Below are 25,170 nucleotides of genomic sequence, written 5' to 3'. Positions count from 1 at the left end.
CAGATGTACTGTATGCAACGTATATTTCTTAGGTTTTTATTCTTACAATTTTGTGAATCAGGTGCTATTCGCAAATTTAACAACATGCGATATAAATATGCCATATGCATGTGTTCAGTTTTCCATTCATTACTCTATTCCACGAGCATGAATTTAACCACTCCAAAAATTGTTTGGAAATTTAGTTATCCCAACTGTGAAAAATCACTCGCCGAATATATGTAGTATACAGTTATTGTCATAAGGATATGGAAATCACAGGCACTAGTTATTTAAAGCAGACTATTTGGATTGATAGAAGCTTGTCCCATTTGCTTGTTTCTCTGGGGTATCATCTTTCTAGTATTCAGTCAAGCTTTTTTTTTTCTAATACTGTAAAAGTGGATATTTTCGCGCGACTAATTTTTCGCACTTGACCGGGTAAGAAGAGTTTCACGTGTTTTTAATTCCACGGAATCGAGATATCACGCACAGGAGCATATGGCAAGCAAAAATATTTGCATGCTTTTATTTTCGCGCTAGTTTCTGATTGCGCGAAATGCGCAAAATTTCAACACCGCGAAAATTTCCGCTTTTACAGTAAGTTAAAGAGCATTTGAATCCCTCCACTAAATTGAAAGCAAAAGATGAAAAAGTGGAAATGATATTCACTTGTACTCATGGAGCCTTAGTTTTGCAATGTCTAGATCAAAAGCAGTGACTAATGGGTGCAGATATTTTATGTGATCACAGGTCTTGAAATTGATACATGTTTAGGATCATCAAAGCTGTATGCTATTTTGTGAAGCATTGGTGAAACTTTATTTCATTGCATTTTTTTACCTACATTTCATATTTGCAGGTATACGATACTATCACAGCTAGGGCGTCGTTGTGCGATCGAGAGTAATACAACATAGTCATGTGACTTTTTATCTAGGGTTATTCCAGGACTTCTCAATATCCTGAGACAGCCTGCCATATTGCTGGTATTGTGTGACTGGTTGCAAACACACAGTGATGGTATCAGTAATATTCCTTAGTCAGGGAGGAGTCCAAATACTCTCCTCTTACAGGCTCTGTCTCTCTCTCTCTCTCTCTCCCTCACTCTTTTCATTGTAATGAGATAGACGGATTAGATTTCTTGTGCTTCCCTTTCTGTGCCCCACTGTGTGAACCAACACAAATTGCAGTATGTGGGATCATGGGATTCCCATGGGTGTGCTTGGATGATCTGAATGCAATATTCATTTCGACGTCCTGCAGCGTGTGACTAGAAGGGGAAGAAAATAATATGCGGAGGAGTTGAGAGAGAGAGAGAGAACGAGCGAAATAACCTGATAGCACGTTGTAGATCATATTGTCAAATCTGCTCAATGCATCGTGAAAAATGATGACCTTATTTGACAAACACAACCAGCTGAAGACAAACATGCAGCAGTTTGGCTGCATCAGAATTTTGAGAGGCATTGATCGTTCTTCCATTAGTTGAAGGTTGTGTATTGAGATCTGTGATATCATTTGTGTATTTCATCTGTGCTGATTACAGGTTAAAGAAGTACCATGGTACACCTATTTATAATATCTGTCAAATGATATCCATGGTAACAAGAAAAGGCTTGGAAATAGTCGCGTACAGCATGACATTCAATGTATAGTTAGAATAATTTGCCATTTATGTGGTCAGGTATTTCTCTTTGATTGTTAATGTTAGATACATAAAACAAGCCCTAAACATACAGAGAATATAACGTTTAAAGAGCATTATTTCTCATCGGTTCCAACAAATCAAGCAACGCAATGATACTACTGTTGTAGTGATACAAGGGGGAAGTACTGGACAAGATGTATTTGTTGTATTATGGGATTTGTTAAAGGCAGTTGCTAATTTCAGTAACTATAGGAAGTGAAGAGGCTATTGTTTCAGAGTGGTTGGCTCATCAAAATGTCATTTAGAGAGGATGATTTAGATCTTCTGTTCAAAAGATGGTTCTTGATGGGGTCAGGAGGAAATATGATAGAGAGTGTTCCCATTAACCCCTCCCCCTCCAAGACATGATGCTCACCCATAGATTCATGCACTAACTACCATGGTCCTAAAAGCATTGGATTTATGAGCAATGTCATTGACATTTTGTGTATCTGTGTACCTCACTAACTTACAGCTTTGGGTGGAATATGAGCACAGAGCAGTAGAATGTGTACTGTAAAACATGATATATTCGCGGCACGAAATTTTCGCGAATTGGAGCCTACGGCCTTTTTCGTGGCAAGAAAGTTTCGCGAATTGCCTCTTGCGTTCAATGCATATAGTGTAGATAAGACATTTCGCGTGCATTTTAATTTCGCGAATCTTGGCGTTCGCGAAATTCGCGAAATTAAAATGCACGCGAACATTTCTCGTTTTACAGTAGTTTTCAATATCAGTAGGCCAAGGAGGTGTTGATCATGCCTTATAAATAACACAGTCTATTTTTCTTGTGACATATCTCAACTGATCTCAAATATGATTTAATTTGTCTTCTATCATCTTTAATACTGCATGTGCCTTAAACATGAGCAGAGATGCCAACTGATGCTTTTATGCACAATACTTTTTATTTTCTCCAAAAAAAGTTACTTACTACACATGTCTATTGCAGGAAAGGAAAAAACCACTGTTTTTCCGACAAATATCTGCCTTTTCTGCTCTTAGAATACTGCAGTGTTGGTTATGATGTTGGCATCTCTGCACATGTTGACTGGACTTTTTGGCATACTGAAATCATCCAGCCATACTAGGCACTGTATTCCCTACAGGGAATCTGAAACCTAATGTGTATATACTTTTCACATGATGCACGAGGTCTATTGTCAATGAGTTGATTAATGTATGTGTATCAAATGTATTTTTCAGATGCAAGAGCTGGAGGAGAAGGTTCAAATATCAACAAAGCGAGCCGAGCAAGCAGAAAAAGAGGTAAGATTATGCATTTTATTCTTTAATTGTAGGTCCTACAAATATCACAGGCTGAAAGTTTAGTTTTGAGATAACCTTTAGAAAGTAAATGGACAGTTTAACTTCTCAGTTTATAAATAAAAAGAAAATGTTTTAAGCCATCCTGCTTTCTTCAATTTAGTCTAGTCTATTAATGTGTTAATATCTTGATTGATGCATTCTGGGAAGTTTAAGATAATGCTTTAAACTGTCCCTCTTTCTGTGATATAAATCTATCAGTAAATGTTTTAATCTCTTGATTAATGCATTCTCTTTGTGTGCTGTGGATATTCTCAAGAAACGAAAGTGAAACAACTGTATGGGATTGCGTGTAAAAACAAAATGCATGACTGCAGCAAATACATAACAAAGGTCACTCGCAGTTGTTTTGAATGTGAAGTCATTATTTTGACGGCGACTCACAAAGTTGCTGACACATATGTCAGACTGAACCAATCGTTGCGAGGACGACAAGATGGTGGGACAACCGAGTGGCTCCTTCGTGTCAGTTGTCGTGACAACTTGCGCTTTCTGCCCCTGATGTCAGGTGCGTGGTGGCGGACAGGTGGTACCAAAGTTGGTGCGGTTACAGTTTTGCCCCAGACACTCTTCTGTAGTACACAAATTTTCATTGAGTCGGAGAGAATCTGCTGACTATTAACCCCTTTCAGATGGTGCAGCATTCAGTGGGTGCAGTCGGGTGCTGTTGAGGTGGCAGACCACTGGAGGAGCTAGCTGAGTTTTGGGGTTCATATTTTCAGGGGAGGTGATTTTCATTTTAGCATGAGTAATTTATTGTTGATATGCCAGGGGATCTGCCCTGTTTATTTTATTTAGAGATGAAAAGTGAACCAATTGGGTAAGGTCCAACTGAAAGGGATATGAGGATCATCAGTGACAAATGCAAAGTGTATGTTTAAACATGCAAGGCAATATGAGGTAGAGATTGAGTATATTATGCTACAATCCCCCTCCCCCCCAAAAAAACAAAAAAACAAAAAAAAAACAAAACAAAACAAAACAAAACAAATGTCAGCATTGAAAACATGAGGATGGGATGTACTGTATGCTTAAAGATGCTCCCTCTCTCCCTATCCATCTCTTTCCGTGCCATCTTGAGTATGGGTTACATCGGTATCTGGTACACTAGCTTGTCTTCCGACTGTTGTAGGTCAGCCGTAACAAGCATCCCCTCTGGCATTGAATCCCCTAAGTCAGCCTTGTATAGCCTACCTTCCAGACATTCATGAGATTTTGGAAATTCAGTTTTGGGAAGATGAGAGGCTGAATATGGTTTGAGGAAAGGAGATGGAGAAGGAGAAGCTGTTTCCAACTCCTTGTGATTGCAGTAAATACTCATAGGTAATGTTTTTTATTACTACCTTAATCACAAAAATGCTTGTTTGCACTTATTTCATTTTGGAATGTTACTACAGTGCACAGTATTTATGCAAGTTAACTGAGAGCTTCATCCATGTAGATAATGTTACAGCTCCAACAGCTGCTATACATCAAAATTCATTTTGTCTGTCAACACAGGCATGTATTGCGAGTATATTTCTCTTCTGAAATGAGAGATGGTGCTTGAAGAATATATTCTTGCAGAAAAAAAACGTGAATCACTACTTTTGCTTTGGAGGGTGTGGAAAAGACTTGAAATGAAGTCAGCATGTAGGCAATACTCCAAGAGCAAGTTTTATTATTGTTGGGCATAGACAATCAAGCAAGGCTTTACAGAATAAATTCTTGCTGCTCTCGGAGAAATATAAAGAAGCTTCCAGAGATAGACGCTACAGATAGGGAAGAGAAAGAGAGGGAGAAGGATTAAGAAGCAAATCTGAGAGAGAACTGCTCAGGGAGTCAAGAGCGCTAAAGTTTCCCCCTAATGATAGCCCCACTCTCTGCCAGCGTAATTTAAAGATGGCTGGCGGTGCAATAAAAATGCTGTCCGTGCCCTCGCCGACTACATGGTAGAAACATCACCCCACGTTCTCCTTTGCCCGACTGTGCAGGCCGACACTCTGAACGCCTTGCCATTCCATTTGATTCTTGCGTGCAGCGAGTAAATTCTGCACAGAAAACAGGTCCTTACTATTAAACACTTCGGAGGCGTTTTCTTACATCAGAGGCATTAACGTAAGAGTGGCGATAAGATGTCGTGTGACAAGGATTGAATATATTGCCCCGGAGTTCTCTTATTATTGACTCCATCGGAAAAATTCAGAATGATGTGAAAGTGGTAGGGATGCTGTCGAACTGATAACATCTCCTTGAATCGATAGATAGTAAAAATAACTGAGTGATAGGTGCGGGTCAGTGTGTATTTTGTAGTAGTTATTCTGCCTGAATTGTTCCAGGAAATAAGATTGCCATCTCTTAGACAACACATTAAATGTTTTGATCAAATCATATTTTGAATATGACACAAAAGTCCTTTTTGACTCTTCTTTGCAAAAAGTCAGGTATTATTGGAGGATTGGACAAAAGTTTACTGTGACTAGTACATACAATGTACTTTTCGTCCATATGATTACAATTCTTGTTATTTTAGACAGTCTTCTTCTCTTAGTTAAAGTCCATTTTTGTGAGTGCATACTTCCCGAAAAGGAATATATTTTGGGCAAATATTCCCTATCCAAACTGGTACAGTTGTACGGATTCGTGGAATAGTTCTTGGTTCCATTAAGATGAAATCCTGATAAATATATTTCTTTAACCACGCTTATATCAAATCATCAAGCTAAAATACTTCATACATTGATGGGCATTACACATTAAATTAATGCACTTTGGCATATTACTAGTGCATGATGTCATATTTTACTTTGTAGTATATAAAACAGATTTTTTTATAGGAGGGAAAGTTTTCCTTGATTTCCTTTTGAAGGGCAAAATTTGAAACCAAGTTCGGGGGTGGGGGGGGGGTGGGGGGAGGTAGATTCTGCAGTGAAAGTGAACTGCCATCAGCTTCCACTGTGTCATGTTTCTGTGGAACTTGCAAATTGGTAGGACACTAATTTGTAAAGTGGAGACAGTTTCCCTTCCGTCATTCTCTCAGGGGACAGTTGTCCACATTCAGTGAAAAGCATCTCTATTTCAACAACGAGAAGAAAAGCGAGGGTTTACAACATGTATGTCTCCAGTAATCTTTGTCCGATGTCGCTCTCTTGGGCTGACTGGAGATAAGGCAGAATTGGAGAGATGTTTCCATGTGTTGTTGTTGGTTTGTTTTGGTCTTGTCTTCTCGTTTAATGGATACTTCAGAAACATGAGAAAAAGGAAACAGGAAGGACCTGATGGCCATAAATACACATAAACCTTGACACTACAAGGCCTCAGTATCATGTTTTATGAAGATTATAGACTCCACTCCTCTTCTGCATTGAGCCAGTAGGCACCCAATAAAATCTACCTGACAGTGAGGATCCTTGAGGACTTAACTCATGTAGTGTTCTTCTGTATGCTTTGAAGTTTTTAATTAAAAAACAAAAACCCTGCTCTATGCAACCTTGGGTTGCTCACAGCGATGATTTGCGGTGTTGGTCAGGAATGAGGAGGACTCCCTCGTGAGTCATGTTCAGACCCAAGGACGAACTGTTCTCATTCTTTCAGGAGTGCTCTCTCTCTCTCTCTCTCTCTCTCTCTGTCTGTGTGATGTGGTGACAAGAATTAAGAGGTCTTGCTTGGTACGACTTTTAAGACAAGTCAAGGCCACTTGTTTGGTTCTTTTATCCCTTCCACCCCCCCCCCCATTTTTTTTTTTATAGTCCATCTGTGTATCTGTCAGCCCCAGATCTCAGAAACACTGTCAAAGAAAAATGATTTCTTTGTGAGGTGTAGATGAGCTGCATAGGTTGGACCTATTGCCAAAATGTCAGAGGTCATTTGGATTTGGGCCAAAAAATCTCATATTCTTGAACATAACATCAGCAAGAAATGTACAGTGGTATTATTCAAGGAAAGATGTAAAGAGGCAATTTAATTTTCCCTATCGCATAGGCCTATAGCTCTCTGAATCTGAACGCGTGTGGCGCTCTAATTTTTTTACCTTCAATTCTTGGGATGTAAACTTCTGGTTATGAACGCGCTATTTGTAAATGTACACTTTTATGCACATTGAACACCGAAGTACCAGTATTCACAGATCGTATCAAATTCTGTCTTATAATCTGTCGAATAATAGAGTTATTTTCTAATCTGTAACTTTAAATTTGATGAATGGGATTCTTCTGCGAAAGCGGCCCAATGCTTGGCCAATGATGCAAAAAACGAAGTTATGGAAAATATCCATAGGTGAAGGACTTGACGTGGGTAAGCCACATAGTTCTACGGGGTAAACCGGAAGTGTACGTCCCAAGAGGGATCGATCAGATATCGGTATCGCAAGGTGATATCGGTATCGCAAGGTGATATCGCTTGATATTGGCTGTATGCGATAGAGAGAATTGTTTTGCTATAATGGTAAGGGATGAAAGTGAAAGAGCAAAGTCAAAGATCCTTTCAATTTGGCAAAGGATGCCATTTTCTGACTATGACATCAACTAGCATGATCAACACTGGACTGCAATTGACCAACAAAAATAGATATGAATTAGGGGATATAATCTCCTTCATCTAAAGGATTTAAATGTTAATCCTCAAGGCCATATTATAGATCAAGATTAGCAACATCATTGCAATCCAAACAAAAAGTCATGTTTGTGAGTTGGATGTAATGATAACTTGATAAATATGATGGAAGCAGCTGGGTATCTCTCAGTAGCCGTGATATCAAATGAATCGAAATTATTCTTGACATATAAAAAATTGTAAAGAATTAATCATTTTGATTTGGTAGTAATATCCAGAGAATGTAAAAAATGAATGTAATTCCTTTTTATCATTTTACTTCTTATCTATTATCATCACACAAAAAAAGGCTGTTACCTTGCAATCCAAAAGACATGATAATACATTATCTTCTCCACTTATGTATAAGATATATAATTGCAAAATATCAGTCCAAGACGTGGGTATAGGCTTTAAAAGCAGTGACATCAGTGCTTTGCCTAATTTGCATATATGGTTGAGGACCAATAAGACTGCCTAAACTTTCAAAATCCATGAACTTCCTTGTTTTAAGTCCAATTTTAATGAAACTTTTTTGCTGTTACGTTTGACTCTGCTCTACTTTACAAAAGTAACTTGAACATGATACAGTGGCATTTCACTTTAAGTCCTGCCCTGCGGTTGAAACATGGATATCTCATTTGGGTCCTTACGTGGCAGACCAGACGGGACTGACTGCCTGGATACATGAGGAAAGGTTAACTTAATTACCTGACTTGGCCCTGCAGACCTTCTCGGCCCTGCCGCACCTTGTCGAAAGTGCACCTGCAGAACGATATTTTCTGACACCAATTTCAGGCCCAAAATAGGTGCTCTGATTATTTTGCCAATATTAGGCCTAGCCAATGACATGGGATTAAAAAAGAATATTAATTATGTCAAGAATCAGGATTCTAGAATGATTATTGTCAGATGAAAAATCATAGAAAAATCTTCTCCCACAGCTGGCATACATAACGGAAATGGTATAAAACAGGAGGAACAGACCGTTAGGAATGAAAATACACATACTAATATTCATTCATACCATAACAATACATTCAAAAATATATGTATTCATTAAATCCTTGTTTTTCTTCCCCTCCCTGTTACTCCGCTCCCTTCATTCCATCCATCAGATAGTGTAATAGGCAAGAAAAGAAACAGAAGTATAATAGGAACAGTGGAAGGGAAGTCACTGAGACCCCGTTTATACTGTGAGTGGGTTGTCTCCTCAAGGGGGTTCGAAAACCTGCTCGAAAAAGTGGTCTCTACACTTTTTATATTGCAAGAGGTGATTTCACCCAAAGCAAGCACTCGCAGAGTTCCAATGGTAACTGAGTTCCCCTGTGATACATGGCACAGGCTTTTGAAATAATATTTTACATAACCACAAACGTGATTGAGCTAAAAAATGTGCAAGTTGTGCAGCATTTGTCATTCGTCAGCGGCGGTTGGTCATGACGGTTGGTCATGACGGCTGGGCTGTTTACATGAGCTGACGATATCTTCAGTGTAACTTCTGGGATGACAAAAAAGCAGCTTCTTGAACCCATCCCCTTTATCCTGCAGCCAAGGGTCTTTGAGGCTGCCATAGCAGGCTCTGAAACCACCCCATGGAAGTAGTTTCAGAACTTGACCTTACCGGACCTCCCTTTCTGAATTCTGTCTGTTTATACTGAGCTGAAAGGCTGCATGAGGCTGCTATAGGAGGCTTCAGAACCCCCTTTTTGGTTAGTATGAATGGGGTATCAGAAAGAGAAGGCAGAGGAAGAGATGAAGGAAGAAAGAGGGATAGTTGACTGTGAGAAAGGGAGATGCTCACATAAAACAAACTATAAACAGTCACTAACCAGCCACCAAAGCCTGTGGATGCAGGCAGAGAATATGCCTAGTGAGCAAAGGAGCAGGGATATTTTTGTTACAAGGCTTGAGTCAGCAGTTTGGGTTTAGTTAGGGAGGCAAAAGAAGGAGTGAAACATTCACCTAATGTGTTCATGGCTGTAATCAGGGACTGGTTACAGTTAAGAGACTATTATTAGTCTTCTGAACGTTTTCATCACAGTTATGTGAAGCAAATCTACTAGTATAGCCATCAAAACCAGTCATAATAGAATGGTAACAGAATTGAAATAAGATGGTTCCTTATGGTGAATGTTAGACTGTGTTTAGAATTAATAGCTGTTACCAGGTATGAAGTAGAAAATGCATAAGACTTTTTCCAGCAATATTCATGTTAGTAATGTACTCTCAAGTTTGTATGAAATTGTATAGCTTTCATTTATTCAACGAGTTTGTATGAAATAACTTCCATTCATTATGTGTGAGAAACAACAGTTTGTTTTGATGAAGACATGTCAATTCTGGATATGTGAGGAGATGAAGCCCTGTTTACCCCCACACATGAGGAAGAGGATGAAGGAGCAAGAACACCTCGTGTGGAATGCAAAGGTCACGGCGATTTGGTGACATCATTGCCCAGGGATCACTTCAGCCGCTAAGTGCTCTCTTCAGTTGTCATTTGTAATCCACATGACATGGAAACATAAACTGAAGTGAGCGCTTCGTTCATCACCTTCCATCTTCATGGGCTGGACATCCCATAACAGAGTCCCCCTGTCTGCCTGGCTTCTGGGAGGCGCCCGACCCCTGACCCCAGCTGGGCAATTAAAATTCAGTAATGGCTGACCGGTTATTATGACAGTTGCGGCCAAACAACATGGGACAGTTGCAAACATCGCAAGAAACTGTAGAGGATGAAGCTTGTTTTAGAGCAAGGAATGTAAAGAATGCAGAATGTCAACACATTAAGATAGGGCTTTTGGGCAGATGAGAGCAGCTAGTAGTGGCATGTGATAACTTCTGTAAAGGCTTTCTTAAAGGTAGGGGATACCTTTTACAGACCTCCCAAAATGCAGCAAAACATTAAATATGAACCTCAGGGGACTTGCTTAGGCCACTGCTTAGAAATTAGGAAGTCAACAGTTATCTAAAATTTGAATAATGCACAAAACTCAACTACTCAGTAGTTCTGTGTGTCAGCCACACTTAAGCCTTTTTGTTGCATTCTTCTGTATTTGTGATCTATAAACACAAATCTAAAAGTACAAGAGCTGATGTAATAACATATAGAGTGTGTGGCAAGAATGTATATAGAAATGTTTGTAACTGTTGATGAACTTTCTTCACAAAATATACATGATGGACACACATGCAGTACATGGGTCTGCAAAGGTAGCCTAGTAATGTACTGGAATTTACGGTGAGCCCCGAAAACAATTCCATTCAAAATCTAACGGTCAAAAAAATGTACTAAATGTTACCTTCCACTTTCAATACTTTATGGGAGTTTCTAAAATGATACTCTCTTCAACATACCACTGTATTTATACAACTCTTCATTTAAGGCGTGCAAATGGGATTCCCTACCTTTAAACAACTGAAACTTTGCAGTTTTCTGCGCTAATGATGGGGCAGCCCCCATGAAAGCTTTATGACAGGCAAGATCTATTTCTACTGTCCAATGTATGCCATACCAATCGTCCCCCACCCCACAAACAACTTAAAATGATAGAGTGTATTCATGTATTTCAGATAATGATGATGAAAGCAATAACAAACATAATGATTATAATTGTAACTAGTTAATTAATTTATCATTATTGTGAGACTATGCCAAAGATAATGATCTCGCTCCCAAACTGCTGTGGGAACGCCCCTAAGGATGACTGTTTCTCCATGTCTGGAAGGAGGTTGCCATTTCTTGGAATACCACCCACCTTTTTCACCACGGTCTTTTTCCCTGGCAATAGCATCATCACATCCTTCTTATCCTCCCACCGTAATCTCTCTCCCTCCCTTTCTCCTTTTTACTCACCACTTCTTTATCCCTCTACTTGCTTTGCTTGTATTCGTTTTTGTTTTGTTTTGTTTTGTTTTGTTTTTTCTGGGACCTGCATTATTGTCAAGCATATCAGAAGATTTTGCAATGCAGAAGAATATATTAATTATGTACATAAGTTTCGCACTTTATGAATTGATATTATCATTGTTATTTTATTTTACATACCGCATAGATATTGTGTGCAATCCTAACAGCTGGGGTGAATGTCATTCAGAATGAAGGCTTCCAAAGCTCTTTCCTTTTAGGAATTTTTTTTCTTTAATATCATTGTTTGCTTCAACAAAATATATACTCTACCATATATCTATCACATCTGTTTTAAAAAAAAGTATTTTTTTAATAATTACTTGATTTTATGTTGGTAGCCACTATCAGATGTCACTTAAAGGAATGGTACAGTGTAGGTGGAGATGAAAATTGGGCTTTAACTTTTTTTCGAGATACCAAAAAAACACTTATGAAATAGTACAGAGCATATCATTTTAAGAGAAATTCAAAGTTTATTTGATGAAAATCAGGTTTGGAATTGCTGAAACATCCAAAAACAGAGTTAAACAAAATGATCATAATAAATTGTGGGTCCAACACTTTATTAGGATCACTCTGATTTGGATATCTCAGCCATTTCAAAATCAATTTTCATCAAATAAATGTTGAAATCCTTATGGAATTACATGCTCTTTCATATTTCATAAGAGGTTTCTCACTATCTCACCAAAAAATGATAAAAACCTGAAGTTAAGTCTCTACAAAACTATACAATCCCTTTACAACCAAGAAATATTTACGTGCATTTTCTTTTTGATTTTGTGAATTTTGTGAAAATTAAAGACTGGTTGTGTGATTGCTTTTGGCCAATGATTTGATGAGGATCCATGTCCCCATTTTATACTTTACGTGATAGTTAGGAGAGGGCTAACCATAACTGGGAAAGAAAGAAAAAAACTAAAACATGACAGTATTTGCTCTATGTAAACAACATTAATCAGTATCCATTACACAAAAGGAAATTTGGCACGATTACGCCGATCTAGAGGAGCGAAACAAACCAGGGCCCAGGCCATGGGAAGTGAGTGCCTCTTCTGTGCCAATGAGCCGCTCCATCCTGTATATATGCGAGACGCGTGAGCTTACACTATACGTTAGCAGAAACACGTGTGTAAGCATGCCGTTTCCCATACGGCGCACATTGCACATATATGCAACGTGGTTGTGCAGACAATGACGTAGAATGTACATGGGCAGGAGACAGCTCAGGCCTACTTCAGGGCATGCAACAACGTAGATGCCATCTTTACTTCTTTTTTTTTACAGTTTTATTGTTGTGTTTGTTTGTTTGTTTGTTTGTTTGTTTTGCTCACAAACACTGCAGGTTTTGTGGAAAATACTCTCTTTCCCAGAATGTATTATTGAACTTGTCCATGGCAAGAAAGATGAAAATATTGTTTTTCCAACAAAATTTTTAGTCCTCAGAATACTGCAGTGCTATTGCCAACATTGGCATTCCTGCGACAGTATGTGCTAATTTGTGTCTTTCAGATGTGATTGTTGGGAATAGGGTCATTTCAAGAACCCTCATAATGGCTTCTGAAATAAAAGTTCATGAATTCCTTGTTAAATAGAATAACACCACATGAACAAAATACTTTAGTTAAAATTTTCAAAATAATGAGAAAACTTTCATTTCCTTTCGCAAACGAAAGATATTTAGTCACAATTGTAAATGAAAATGACATAAGGGATGATCTCATCCCTTTACCAATTTCCCACATTGGGTTGCCACATCCATTGTTACCAAATTTCCTGTTAGTGAAATCCCTTCACGGAAAATATTTGATGAAATCATTCTAGAATTTGTAACACTGGTAACTTTTCAACAGGATTGTTGATATGGTTACTACATCAGAGACAAAAAAATAATAATTCATTTGATGGCATTTTCATATTCAAAATAGTGGGAAAGTTGTAAGTGGATGACATTATTTCATAATTTGCATAATGATGCTGATCAATGGCAATATTTCATTGTTACATGTGAATACTTGTTCTACATCCAATCTACTGAGATTTTTTTTTGTTTGAGATGCAATTTAATTCAATTCAACTTTTTGACAATTTTAAGCTGAATGAATAAATTTGGAAAACTATTACAGCATGTGATCAATGCACTTTAAGGAATATAGTTTGATTTTCATGAATATCATTCTTCAGTTTGTCGTAATGACAGTATTGTTATCTGGAGAAAATATTTGACTTTACCCTAGCTATTTAAGTCAGCTAGAACATGTTTAACAGTATGTGTATGTCCTGTTTTCAAATATCAGTTCTGCCTCGCTCGGGTGCATCTGTCCTTTAAGTTTGATCGTGGGAGATAGGGCTTGTTAAAAGAAATCCGCGTAATAGTTGCTTAAGCCTCTCAATTAAATGCATTATTCTGTGGAAGGATGAAAAAAAAAAAATGAAAAGAAGAGGGAAAAAAAAGCCATGAAGAGCCAAGCAGTAATCATATTATGGCAGATTTAGTTTGAGAGGTCTACAGGTAATTTGAAGATTGGGGTTGGCCATGAACAGCACTTCCTGCAGTAACTGATTTATCACTCATTGAATCCAGCATGGGGTAATGTGCCAATTTCCTGTCAAAGATTAAAGTCCCTATGGTCTTCAATACAGGTGGCTGAATGAAAAGAGAGAGAAAAAAAATCAAAATATGCATCCCTACTGTCTTTCAGCATATTTTCTCATCATCTAACACACACTTTCCCCTAAATGCTTTTCTCAAAAGGCAGATGATGCTGACATACACTGCATTTCAGCACCATATTTGAACTTTTAACCCATTGAGGACCATGCCCTAGTATACTCTGGCAGGTGTCTATGGGAAATGCGTGTTATAGCAAAATCAACTTGTCATCAACAAGTTGATAAACAAAAGTGAAACCATGTGAACAGAATGGTAAAAAATTTGAACATCAAAATCAGAACCTGAAATTGAAAAAAAAATGCTATGAAATGCTTAAAGTTCTCTGTGTTGACATGAGTCAGTGATTTTATTGGCAACCCCACAAACTTCAGTAAAGTTTCTTTTTGACATGAAATCAGTAGTAAGATGTATCATGGGTGTTCTCCCAAGTGAATAGCATAGGAATAGAACAGTTCAGTGTTGCATCCATTCCACTGTGCGACAGCTCTCTCATTTATGGTTAAGGTCAAGACTAAACGTTCATTTGCGTCCACCTTTTTAGGATATTAATAAGGTCACCTGGAATATACCAACCTATCATTTGTAGCTTTCTATGTGCAGATCCCCCCCCAACATGTTCAGATATGGCATGTCCTGTAGATGAATGAATCTGGACATCAAGTTTTCCTATATTTTATTCTCCCGTCTCTGTGTGCCCAGGTGAAGGAACTGAAGAAGAAACTGGACCTGCTGACCAAGGGAGAAGGCAGCCCGACCAGCCAGGAGCAGAAGCAGGCGACCAACAAGCGCATCATCGCTCTGGAGGGACTATGTCGGGAGAAGGAGGACATCATCCAGCACCTAGAGCAGCAGCTACGGGAACAGGTGAGGAGAGAGATGCGGGCCAACTAGGCAACAGAGGGGAGGTGATGGTGGATGGTAGTGTCAGCAAGGAGGTACTAGGCGAGCGCTCGCCTAGTACCTCCTTGGTGTCAGCTTTGGTGGTGTTGGAGTCTACAATCGGCAACCACATGCAAGGGGCCGGGTGGTCAGCCAGCAAAAGGGAAGTGGCTGGAGAATTCAGCTCATTTTACTGGCATTATGAAAGTGTTTGTACCATGCTGTGTCAAAGTATGAAGCAACATTTGCATCATATCTTTTTAACTCCTAGAGGAAGAAAGTATACTGCTTCCAAACCCTGAAAGTGCACAAATACAGAAAAAAAAATGAACAAATTTTGATGATGCTTGTATGATGAGCTCATGCGATGTGACAGAACGGAGAACAGTCTCCAATGTGTGTCAAAATATTTGCGAGATACAGCAGAACATCTAGACCTCGTCCCAAGTTTAATTCTTAATAAGCCTCTAGGGTAATGTGCACAATCTCGCTCATACAAAACTTCCTCTATGTGTATTTTTAGCTGGCGAGAAATTGGCACCTGCAGGTTTGGTCTCGTTTTACCTGCCAACTAATTAGCTCTAGACAGCCAAACATGCCCTCTCGTTGGCTCGGGCTATCCCCATGTTTTTTCAGCATAAATAGTTTTTATTGATGGCACGCGTGTACACATTTCATTAAATTTGTTTGTCTGGTTACCCCGAAGGCATCGGCTACAGCGGCAGGGTTTCATGTGTAGTTTTCTTTTTTTTAGCTCTCAAACACAAGAGTGATGTTAGTGATCTGCTTTGATGAAGTGGATGCGGGTGGGCAGGAGGAACAGTGATGCGATCCTTTCAGGGGAGATGGAGTAAATTACTGGTAGCATGGGTCAATAAACAGAAGACCAGCTTTTGATTTTGAGAGCTAGGAGAGGGGGAAGGGTGGAAGACTGAGTATAAGACAAAGTGAGAAAGTTACAGAATTTGCAAGAATATGAGAAAAGGTCAGGCTGAGAGAAAAGGTGAAGAATTGAAGCATTTGTATTACCTTCAGTTCTTTTCCCCTCTTACACTACTATGATGCTTCCCCCCCCCCCCCCCCACCATCGTTCATCCATTTCTCCCCTCTTCCTCCTCCTCCTCCCCCTGGTCCCATTGGTAACTCTGTCTTCAAATTATGGAGTAGGGAAGGGCGTCACTCATCCCAATACAGAGAATCTGGACAGTTCTGGTTAGCCAGGAGGATGTTTGATCGAACAATGCTGTCTCCGGCTGTGTGCGGAGTGATTGCACTTTAAATTCATGCCCTTCCATTATACATGTGACGAGAGAGAGGGAGGACAGCATTAAGGTCAGCACTTCTAGAAGATGCTACCTACTCTCAACCCTAACCCTTCCTCCTCCCCCCCCCCCCTTACTCCGTCCCCCTCCCTCTTCCTTTATGAGTCTGCCTTTCGTCATTCTGTCTCTTCTTGGTAGAGGCATGCAATCGCCATTAATGTCAATCATGTCAGTTGGCTATTGCATCCTCCCATCTCTACCCCCACCCCCCCCTTTATTGGGAAGGGGGGGGGGAGAGTTGCAGACAAGAATGGTCTTCTGTATTTCCAAACTCTGTGAGACAGTTCACAAACTGAACATGTGGATAGAAGACCCAAAGACATGATTCATGCAAACTCCTCTACACCACGTCCATTGTAGGAAGGTAAGCATTGTCTAACATGCCATTTTAATAAGGTGCTTGGATGCATGGAAAGTGGAAAGGATGAATTAAAAGTGAAGCCGGTCTTCCCGACCAGTATTTCCAAACTCTGCGGGTCATAGCGTGCTACATAGGGACTCATTAGTCTGATTCATAGTGATTACCATGTTGAGAGCGACCATGAATCATACACTCTCGCTGTCAAGCATCGGCGCAGTGTTTATACGGCATGCTTGTAACTATTCCTGGACGAACCTGAATGTGAGCTGTAACACAACAGGTGTGCTACTCAATGTGCTGATGATCTTCCTCCCCAATCATGATTAAGCTGGGGGGAAAAAGGAGAAGGAAGGCCCATGATTTAACAGTGCATGGCTGACAGGGATATGCTCTTAGACTGGGAAGTGTCAGCTTTGGATGTCGTGTGTGACACAGCTCTCATGAAGGACACCTTGTTCCCTATCTTTAGCTGGGTCAAGGAGGTGTCGGGATGCGGTGATGTCGTGCTGAAAATGTCCACCATGTTCCATCTCTGCACAAAATTTGTCCGGACACTCTTGTAGTTGAAGTTGGAGAAGATGCACAACAACAACTTTTTCCTCCTCTAAAATGAAGAATGAAATAACATGAGGTATGATGCAAATTTGCCGAAAATGTCTACCTTTGTTCTGTGCTTTTAAGTTGCATTTTTATGAACATTTTTTTTTATAATCTTAAGTAAGATATTGTAATCAATATGAGAAAAAAATATACTCTCTCTCCAAAAGCTGAAAACCTAACTGACAAACTTCATAAAAGTCTTCACACAGTCTGTTACATTCAAGTACTTTATATTAATTTTTAGATGTTAAAGATTCTCACGACATTATGTCATTATAAGATAATGTAGCAGTATGCATCCATGCCACATGGTTGTACTTGCCACTATCAGCAATTGCCCCCTTTCCCACCTCCCCCCCCCACCTTTTTAAGTAAGTGGGCACATTGTTTGATAATTACCAGGAAACTACTCTTTAATGTCTTTGTCCCATATGATATCAGCATAACTTTATCCATCTGTGCAATTCTCATTGAAACGGCACCATGATGTCAGTTCTAGGAAGGATTAAGGGAGGAAGCATTGCTCTGTTTCAAGTATAGAGCCAACACCTCCTGTATATTCCAGATATGTTAACACCAGCGATGTGGCGTGGCAGATATATCTGCAACATCCAGCCAGCGAGGGCTCACTCGCATTCATCTTTGGACGGAGCTGGCATGCCACTTGACTCCATCACCTATTTAATCAACCAATCACAATGATGGTGCTTCCAGATCGAACTTTTGCTACTCGTAAACACGTCAGTCCAGAATGATGAAAGGGAAAGAAGAGGAACAGATATTCCTGGCAATGCCATCAGTTGACTTCCATCCACATACGTACTGCTCTGTTTGGAATTTCCTCCATTCGCATGAACGTGTTTGTATATGTGTGTGTGTGTGTGTGTGTGTTGTGTGTGTGTGTGTGTGTTTGTGGGTCCATGAGTGCATCTCCCCTGGCCCCCCTCCCCTATGCTTTTTTTTCTTTCTTTTTTTTTTACACGACAGTAACATCCTGTTGTACAGAATGTTTTCCCATCAGTGGAGGAGTTGTCGTGGAGATAGATGGCGATGTAGCGATGGAGATGTGGAGGTGATTGAAAGATGGGTGGTAATGGAAGAGAGCACTAGCTACCCGGGAGATCTGGACAAGTGCACTTCCCCCTTGTCTCCCAGAGCTTCTCCGGCTCTTTAAATTGGCAATAAATTTTTACTACTGATTTGCGAGGGGAGCCTCCGTGCTCTGCCGCATCGGTGCCGAGAATGAAATTGGAATGCGGCCTGACGTTTACCTTCCTCCATTCCTGCCGCATTCCGCTATAGCTAGGCCGGGATGACACATTTTGTGGACTGCAGGGTTCCTCTCGAATGTCTTTAGCACAATTATAGTTCACAGCTCACTGCAAAAATAATGCTAGGGCTTTCTGTCTCACGGTCTTCATGTAGTGTTTTTGTTATTGGTTTTTTTTTATAGCAAGCAAACTAGATACATTACAGTATTTTGTGGTTTCTGGAGTTTGGGGCTAATGTCCTAAGCAGGTACACCTAATGGCTAAAATTTGAAATTTGATCAGCCCATCCTGTCAGAAAGGCCCCCACAAGGTAATATTAAAGCACCAAAAAAAAAAAAATGTTCTCTGTACACCTTAGGTTGGAGGGAGAGAGAGAGAGAGAAACATTCAGACAGGAGGAAGGATTTTGAGTTCAACGACATGAGAAATGAACCAGTTGTTGACGGCCAGCAACCATGTGCAATTCAAATTCACGGCATCTCTCTTGAGAATGCCATTAGTAGATATGATAGCAGATTTATTGTAGTTGTTTTTGTTTGAGTCATTACATGTTCATATCAGTGAAATCTGATTAACAGTAGATGTCTGTGTACTTTGAGAGGGTCTGAACATTTTCTCACAGTCCATACATTGAACCTGTATCCTAGCAACAGTTAGGATGCACTTAACTTCATCTTCTAAAGATGTGAAATTCTTGACATGGTGTCAATATGTGGCCTTAATGCTCTAGATTTTACTCATGGTTTGAGAAAGATTGTTGCATATATGAGCACAATAGTTTCTTAATAGAGCAAATTTTTCTTCCTTTTGATAAACGTGTACTCTGATTCATTGCAAAGGGGATGTTCCAGTTAAAATGCGAATTTCTATCAGCTATCGGAAGGGAATATTGCTTTGGATTTCAAGATGTGATACATTCAATTTTGCCTACCTTGAATCCACATGGACTGGAGAATATCCCTTGACTTATGTGAATTTCAATTTATACAACCGAATGAACACATGTTTTATGTTTATCTGGAAAACAATATTCCTCTCACTTGGCAAATTTTTCAACTATTTCAAAGTCAATGTATGGATGAAAGTTTTTTGAGGAAAATGTGGATTTCCAGAATACCTTTGTGACCCTCATTGTATGTGATAATACTTTAATACTCTCATTTATAAATACAAATTAACATATTCTTTGTGTAACATTGGGAAATGATATGGTTTGATAAAAGAGTTTAACGAAAAGAAAAAAGATAATCTGTTAACAGTTGTATTTGTAAGTCTCTGTAACTGCAAGCATGGACAGTTTGTAGGCGACTGGCGCAAACAGTTTGAGCAGGACAATACATGTACCTTTCCTTTTCATTCATCCAGTGATATAGAAAACTCAATGATCGACAGTACCTCGGCTGAAAAGATTAGTTTACAAAAACGATCAAGTACTTGATACATTTTTAACAAAGGGCATGAACCCAAGCAGGTAATAGAATGTAGACAAAAATGAAAGAACAACAGTGATTTCAAGCTAACTGTTATATCTGTGTGTGTGTGTTTGTGATTTAATTGCAGTACATTAGTAAGGAAGTTGCAGTTAATGGGAGAATGTACAGTACAAGTTGTCATAGATAGAGGCAATTTCCCTTTCTTTTGCACTCTGACTCTTGGAACAGTTATGGATAACATTCTTAAACCCACATGAAGGGGGACACAGGCTTAACGGTGGGCAAATAGCCAATATGAAGCCATTCTAGGTCTCCTGGCTGTGAGATTTGGCACATGATAGACAATCTGCGGTTGTTTGGGTGATTCCATGAATTCTTCAATAAAAAAAGGCAGGATTTTGGGAATCTATCTCAGATTTGGTGTTCATCGTTTATCTTCATGTCACTTCAATGTTATCATTGTGTCTGTCTTGTTTGCTTATGAGGGATTTTGATAAGGGTCATGATTATCTGATAATATTTGGGTGTATTCATTTTGCCTTTATAGGATTTTTTTTTTTGTATTATAAATGCAGTGTGCAAAGCAGTGTGTGCATTTGCACTGAAACTTTATGAGCTCACAATATACCCCAGCTCTATCGACATTTGCAGTAATCTGACCAAACGAGAAGTCGGTATGAGTGCATGCAGTTTGGGGCTTAGTATGTTGTTATTACGTGCTCAATTGCTTGGCTTTCTTTCTGAATAAATCCGATCCTTCTGTCCATTCAAACAAGAACAATAATAACTAAATGGACCTTTTTTTGTTTGTTTTAATATGTAATAAAGAAGATGTGCATGTTCTACATCTTCAGTCGGGTTGTAAACATCTAAAAAATTAAGTTACTCACTTGAAGTGAAACTTTGCATCATACTTCTTATGCAGATGTATTTCCAGTTTTAAATATTGACTGTGGATATCTACCTACATCTTGGAGAGACAGTTGTCATGGAAAAACAAAACAAAACAACCTATAAAAAGGAATTAAGGAACAGAATGAACAAAGACCCCACTTATAAGAGGCAAATATCCTGTATCACACAAGCATGACTATTTTAATATTACCGATGTCTGGAACTCATCTTGCTCTCTATATATCGATGATGTCAGAGCAGTTTCATATCCCCCCCCCCCCCCCCTCGTGTAATCAGACAACAGTGATTTATGCCTGCAAGTGACCAGAACTGTAATTGAGTTGAGATCTAATTAAGGTTTCAGACATCCTTTTTTTCCCAAACCATATGTCTGGTTGCTAAGGAATCACCAGTCGCTTTTCCATATTATATTATTGTTGCTTCATCTTCATAGATAGTACAGCGTAGCATCTCCGTGTTCTAAGACATATTGTTTCACATGGATCAGTGGAATGTGATTCTCATGTACATCTGTGATTTGCAGATGAAAAGACATTTTTTTGGGATTCAATTACTGTAAAAGTGGAAATTTTTGCACATTTCGCGCAACCGGAAACTAGCGCCAAAATAATAGCACGCGAATATTTTTGCTTGCCATGTGGTACGGTAGCTGATGTCTTGATTCCACAGAATTAAAAACACGCGAAACTCTTCTTACTCGGCCAATCGCAAAAAATTAGTTGCGCGAAAATCTATACTTTTACAGTATGTAACATGCCATTTTCGGCACAGGTCCCCATTGCAGTACTTGATAGTCAAAGTTGTTGTTTTTTTTTTATATGAGTACTAATTATTCTGTGTAAGATATCAAGAAGTGTCCACCAAATTCAGAGAACTTTATTCCCCAGGAGAGCATTTCTCATGTGTCATCGAATGTGACCATGTTTATTCATTGTCATTTGATTATATACTGATACTAGTATATGATAAACTGTAGATTGAAGACTGCTATTTGGCAGTAGTTTATCATAAGCATTTGTAAGGGATGCCTTGAATGGAGGCTTGCAAGACAAGCAGCAGCATCATCATTGTTGCCATGGCCTGATTAACTTGACATCCTTTGGAAATATTAATGTCTGTCTTTGGGGAAATGTAAAAAGTTCTTGCCTGGTGACTGGCCTGTGAATGGAGAGTGCATTTTATCTTCTTTTCTATATCTCTCTCTCTCTCTCTCTTCTCCCTCCCCCCACCTTCCATATCGTCATGCTCATTGCTATTTGGAATAAAAAATAAAGGGATATCATAAATTCAGATGTTGACTATAAATTTCATACAGTGTGAAATGATTTCCATCAAAGATGAGAGAATTCGAGGATTTTCGATATCATGAGAACCAAAGTTAGCATTATTTTATTTTGAAGTAAAATATGAAAGAAACAATATTCACTACCCAGGATTGTCCTATTTTAACCTGTTTAAGACGAGTCCTGAGTTTACTCCGGAAGGTGTCTATGGGAAATGTGTGTTATAGCAAAATCAGCTCGTCCTCAACAGGCCAAGCAACAGTACCACAGTAGTTGGCCACATAATATGCTTCAGACTACTTTGAATACATAACTTGAATGTTCTTCGATCGCATCTTGTAGTGGAAAGTCCTTTGAAAATGCGTGTTGGGGAGGAGCAGGATTGGTATTATGAGAATATCTGCAATGTTATCATTATTATAGTAGTTCATCCACATCAGCTTGTTTTGCTTTCATATCTGGATAAACTCAGCTGCCGCAAGTCTTCATCCCAGAGCCAAGTCAATAAACTTTGGGTGGTATCAAAGAGGAGTTTCACACTTTCACAGAAACTAGTTTGTCTAGTCACACTTCTGATAATGGGTTTTTAAATGTGTTTTTAATGCATTTAGGGTTTATGCTATGGTAACAAAGAGGAGTTTCACACTTTACTACAAAAGAATGGGTTAGTCTAGTCACACTTCTAAGAATGTGTTTTTAAATGTGTTTGGAGTTTATGCTACTGTATGTTCAGATGCTGGAATGAGTCTCCTCATCAACTTCTGTAGCCAACATTAACATTCTGCACAACAACTGTATCACACCTTCATGGACTACCAATCCAAACCACAACTCTTGATAAACTTACATGCAAGATTACAAACCTATTTTTGATGGCCAAGGCATAAAACGAAGAGAAGGTCTAAGTATGAAGCACTACCTCCTCAGCTCTTTGGGGGTTTTAAAGGGTGTGTACAGTTCTGGTTGATGTGAGGATTTAGCTTTTAACGTTTTGCGAGATATTCAGAAACCACTCTATGAGATGTCAAAGAGCATGCAATTCTAAGGGGTATCAAACGCTTATTTGATGAAAATGTATCACACCTTCATGGTCTGCCAATCCAAACCACAACTCTTGATAAACTTACATGCAAGATTACAAACCTATTTTTGATGGCCAAGGCATAAAACGAAGAGAAGGTCTAAGTATGAAGCACTACCTCCTCAGCTCTTTGGGGGTTTTAAAGGGTGTGTACAGTTCTGGTTGAGGTGAGGATTTAGCTTTTAACGTTTTGCGAGATATTCAGAAACCACTCTATGAGATGTCAAAGAGCATGCAATTCTAAGGGGAATCAAACGTTTATTTGATGAAAATGTATCACACCTTCATGGACTGCCAATCCAAACCACAACTCTTGATAAACTTACATGCAAGATTACAAACCTATTTTTGATGGCCAAGGCATAAAACGAAGAGAAGGTCTAAGTATGAAGCACTGCCTCCTCTTTGGGGGTTTTAAAGCTTAAACCATTCATATTGCCAACATCGACTCAGAATTTGGCAAAACTTGATTGAAAAACATGCCCAGATCATGAGTGTCAAAACATTCCAGAAATGTGTTTTGGGGAAAATGTGATTTGACAAATTTGCTTCAAATTTGTCTCCCCCCCCAAAAAAACAAAACAAAACAAAAAAACAAAAAACAAAAAACTCAATATGCATGAAAAGCATTTTCAAACATACTTACAATCAGGTTCTTTGCCAGTCTGAAAGTGCTCAATAAAGGCACACTATATCCTGTTCTCTGATATCAGAGATTCAATACCTTTTCTTCTCTCTTTCTTTGCCATTATGAACGGAAGTGCACCCCTCTTTCCAGTGAGAAAGTTCTGTCATAAAAACTTGGGAATTTGGACAGGAAAAATGAATTTGGGAAGGGATTAGATTGTGGCTGGTCATCTCTACAAATTAGTACAAAAGGCTAAAAGAAGAAATTGAGCATCTGAGACCCAAATTTAGTATTTTATATTTTAGTTGCCACACGCCCTCTTTATGACTAACTAAACTATATAGTACATCAGCAAACTTTTTGTCTCTTTTTGTTTAGTATATATCTATTTTTGTTCTTTTCAAAATGAATGCTCAGACTGTCATCAATTTATGTGTTGAATATTTCATCAGCAGCGGAAATAGCGCAGATTTTTTATTTTTCAGTTCAAAACAATTATGATCTTATGGAATAGGTAAAGGAAGCTAGTTTAGATTACCCTTCTCATTTACAATTTCAACATCCCTTTTTCATCGGATGTCTTTGCATCGTCTCAAGACAGCTGGCTTTAGTGAAACATTCATCATACTGCCACACACAGAGGAAGTGTGTGACAGTGTATCCCTATCATGTTGCTCAATGTTTTTGTGGTTCTTTAGAGGTGTTTTTATTGACATCATGATACTATGGTAGATTACAAAAAAACAAAACAACAACAACATTGTGGACATGCAGTTTTCCTGTAACTGGAATTTCGTCAACTTTCACCGCTTCTACCACAGTTACTGTATGTTTACTTCAACTCATGCTAGTTTGTTCTCCCTTTGTACACATTACAAACCTTTATGTTAGTGATATTTTCTCTCCCTGATGATCATATGTATATATTTATATGTCTTCTTTTTTTAGCACAAACATCCAATGGGTCTTCACTTTCATAGAGTGGTATTACGTTTTCTGTAAATATAGATGTATGATGTCATTCTGTAACACCCTTTCACTAGCGTCTTATCAATTAACTGTTTGCGCTGTAATCACTGTGAAATCTGGAATGCATATATATCTAGATTTATTTTTGCCTCGTGGACAGGAATCTCCCATCAAAAAAGAAAAAAAGAAAAAAAAAGAAATTGAAGTGATTATGCTCAGTATTCATCACCATGATATTTCCTATTTTGAAAGAAAAAAAAAGTTGCTCTCAAACAAGTAG

At 38.8% G+C, this 25,170-nt stretch overlaps 1 protein-coding gene across 1 annotated transcript in view; it reads left to right on the top strand.

Annotated features, from left to right (window-relative positions):
• The window catches only part of LOC139729135 (pleckstrin homology domain-containing family H member 1-like), a 113,511-nt gene that overhangs the window by 38,504 nt on the left and 49,837 nt on the right, over nucleotides 1-25,170 (top strand). Inside the window, exons 2-3 of the mRNA XM_071640065.1 lie at nucleotides 2,876-2,938; nucleotides 14,848-15,012. Coding sequence (XP_071496166.1) covers nucleotides 2,876-2,938; nucleotides 14,848-15,012 — 228 coding nt within the window. The remainder of the gene's footprint in view (nucleotides 1-2,875; nucleotides 2,939-14,847; nucleotides 15,013-25,170) is intronic.

Source organism: Diadema antillarum, unplaced genomic scaffold, assembly GCF_040938485.1.
Source record: "Diadema antillarum isolate AM-2024a unplaced genomic scaffold, OU_Dant_1.0 seq00000218_RagTag, whole genome shotgun sequence".
Classification (NCBI taxonomy): domain Eukaryota; kingdom Metazoa; phylum Echinodermata; class Echinoidea; order Diadematoida; family Diadematidae; genus Diadema; species Diadema antillarum.
This window is presented reverse-complemented; position numbering and strand designations above follow the sequence as displayed.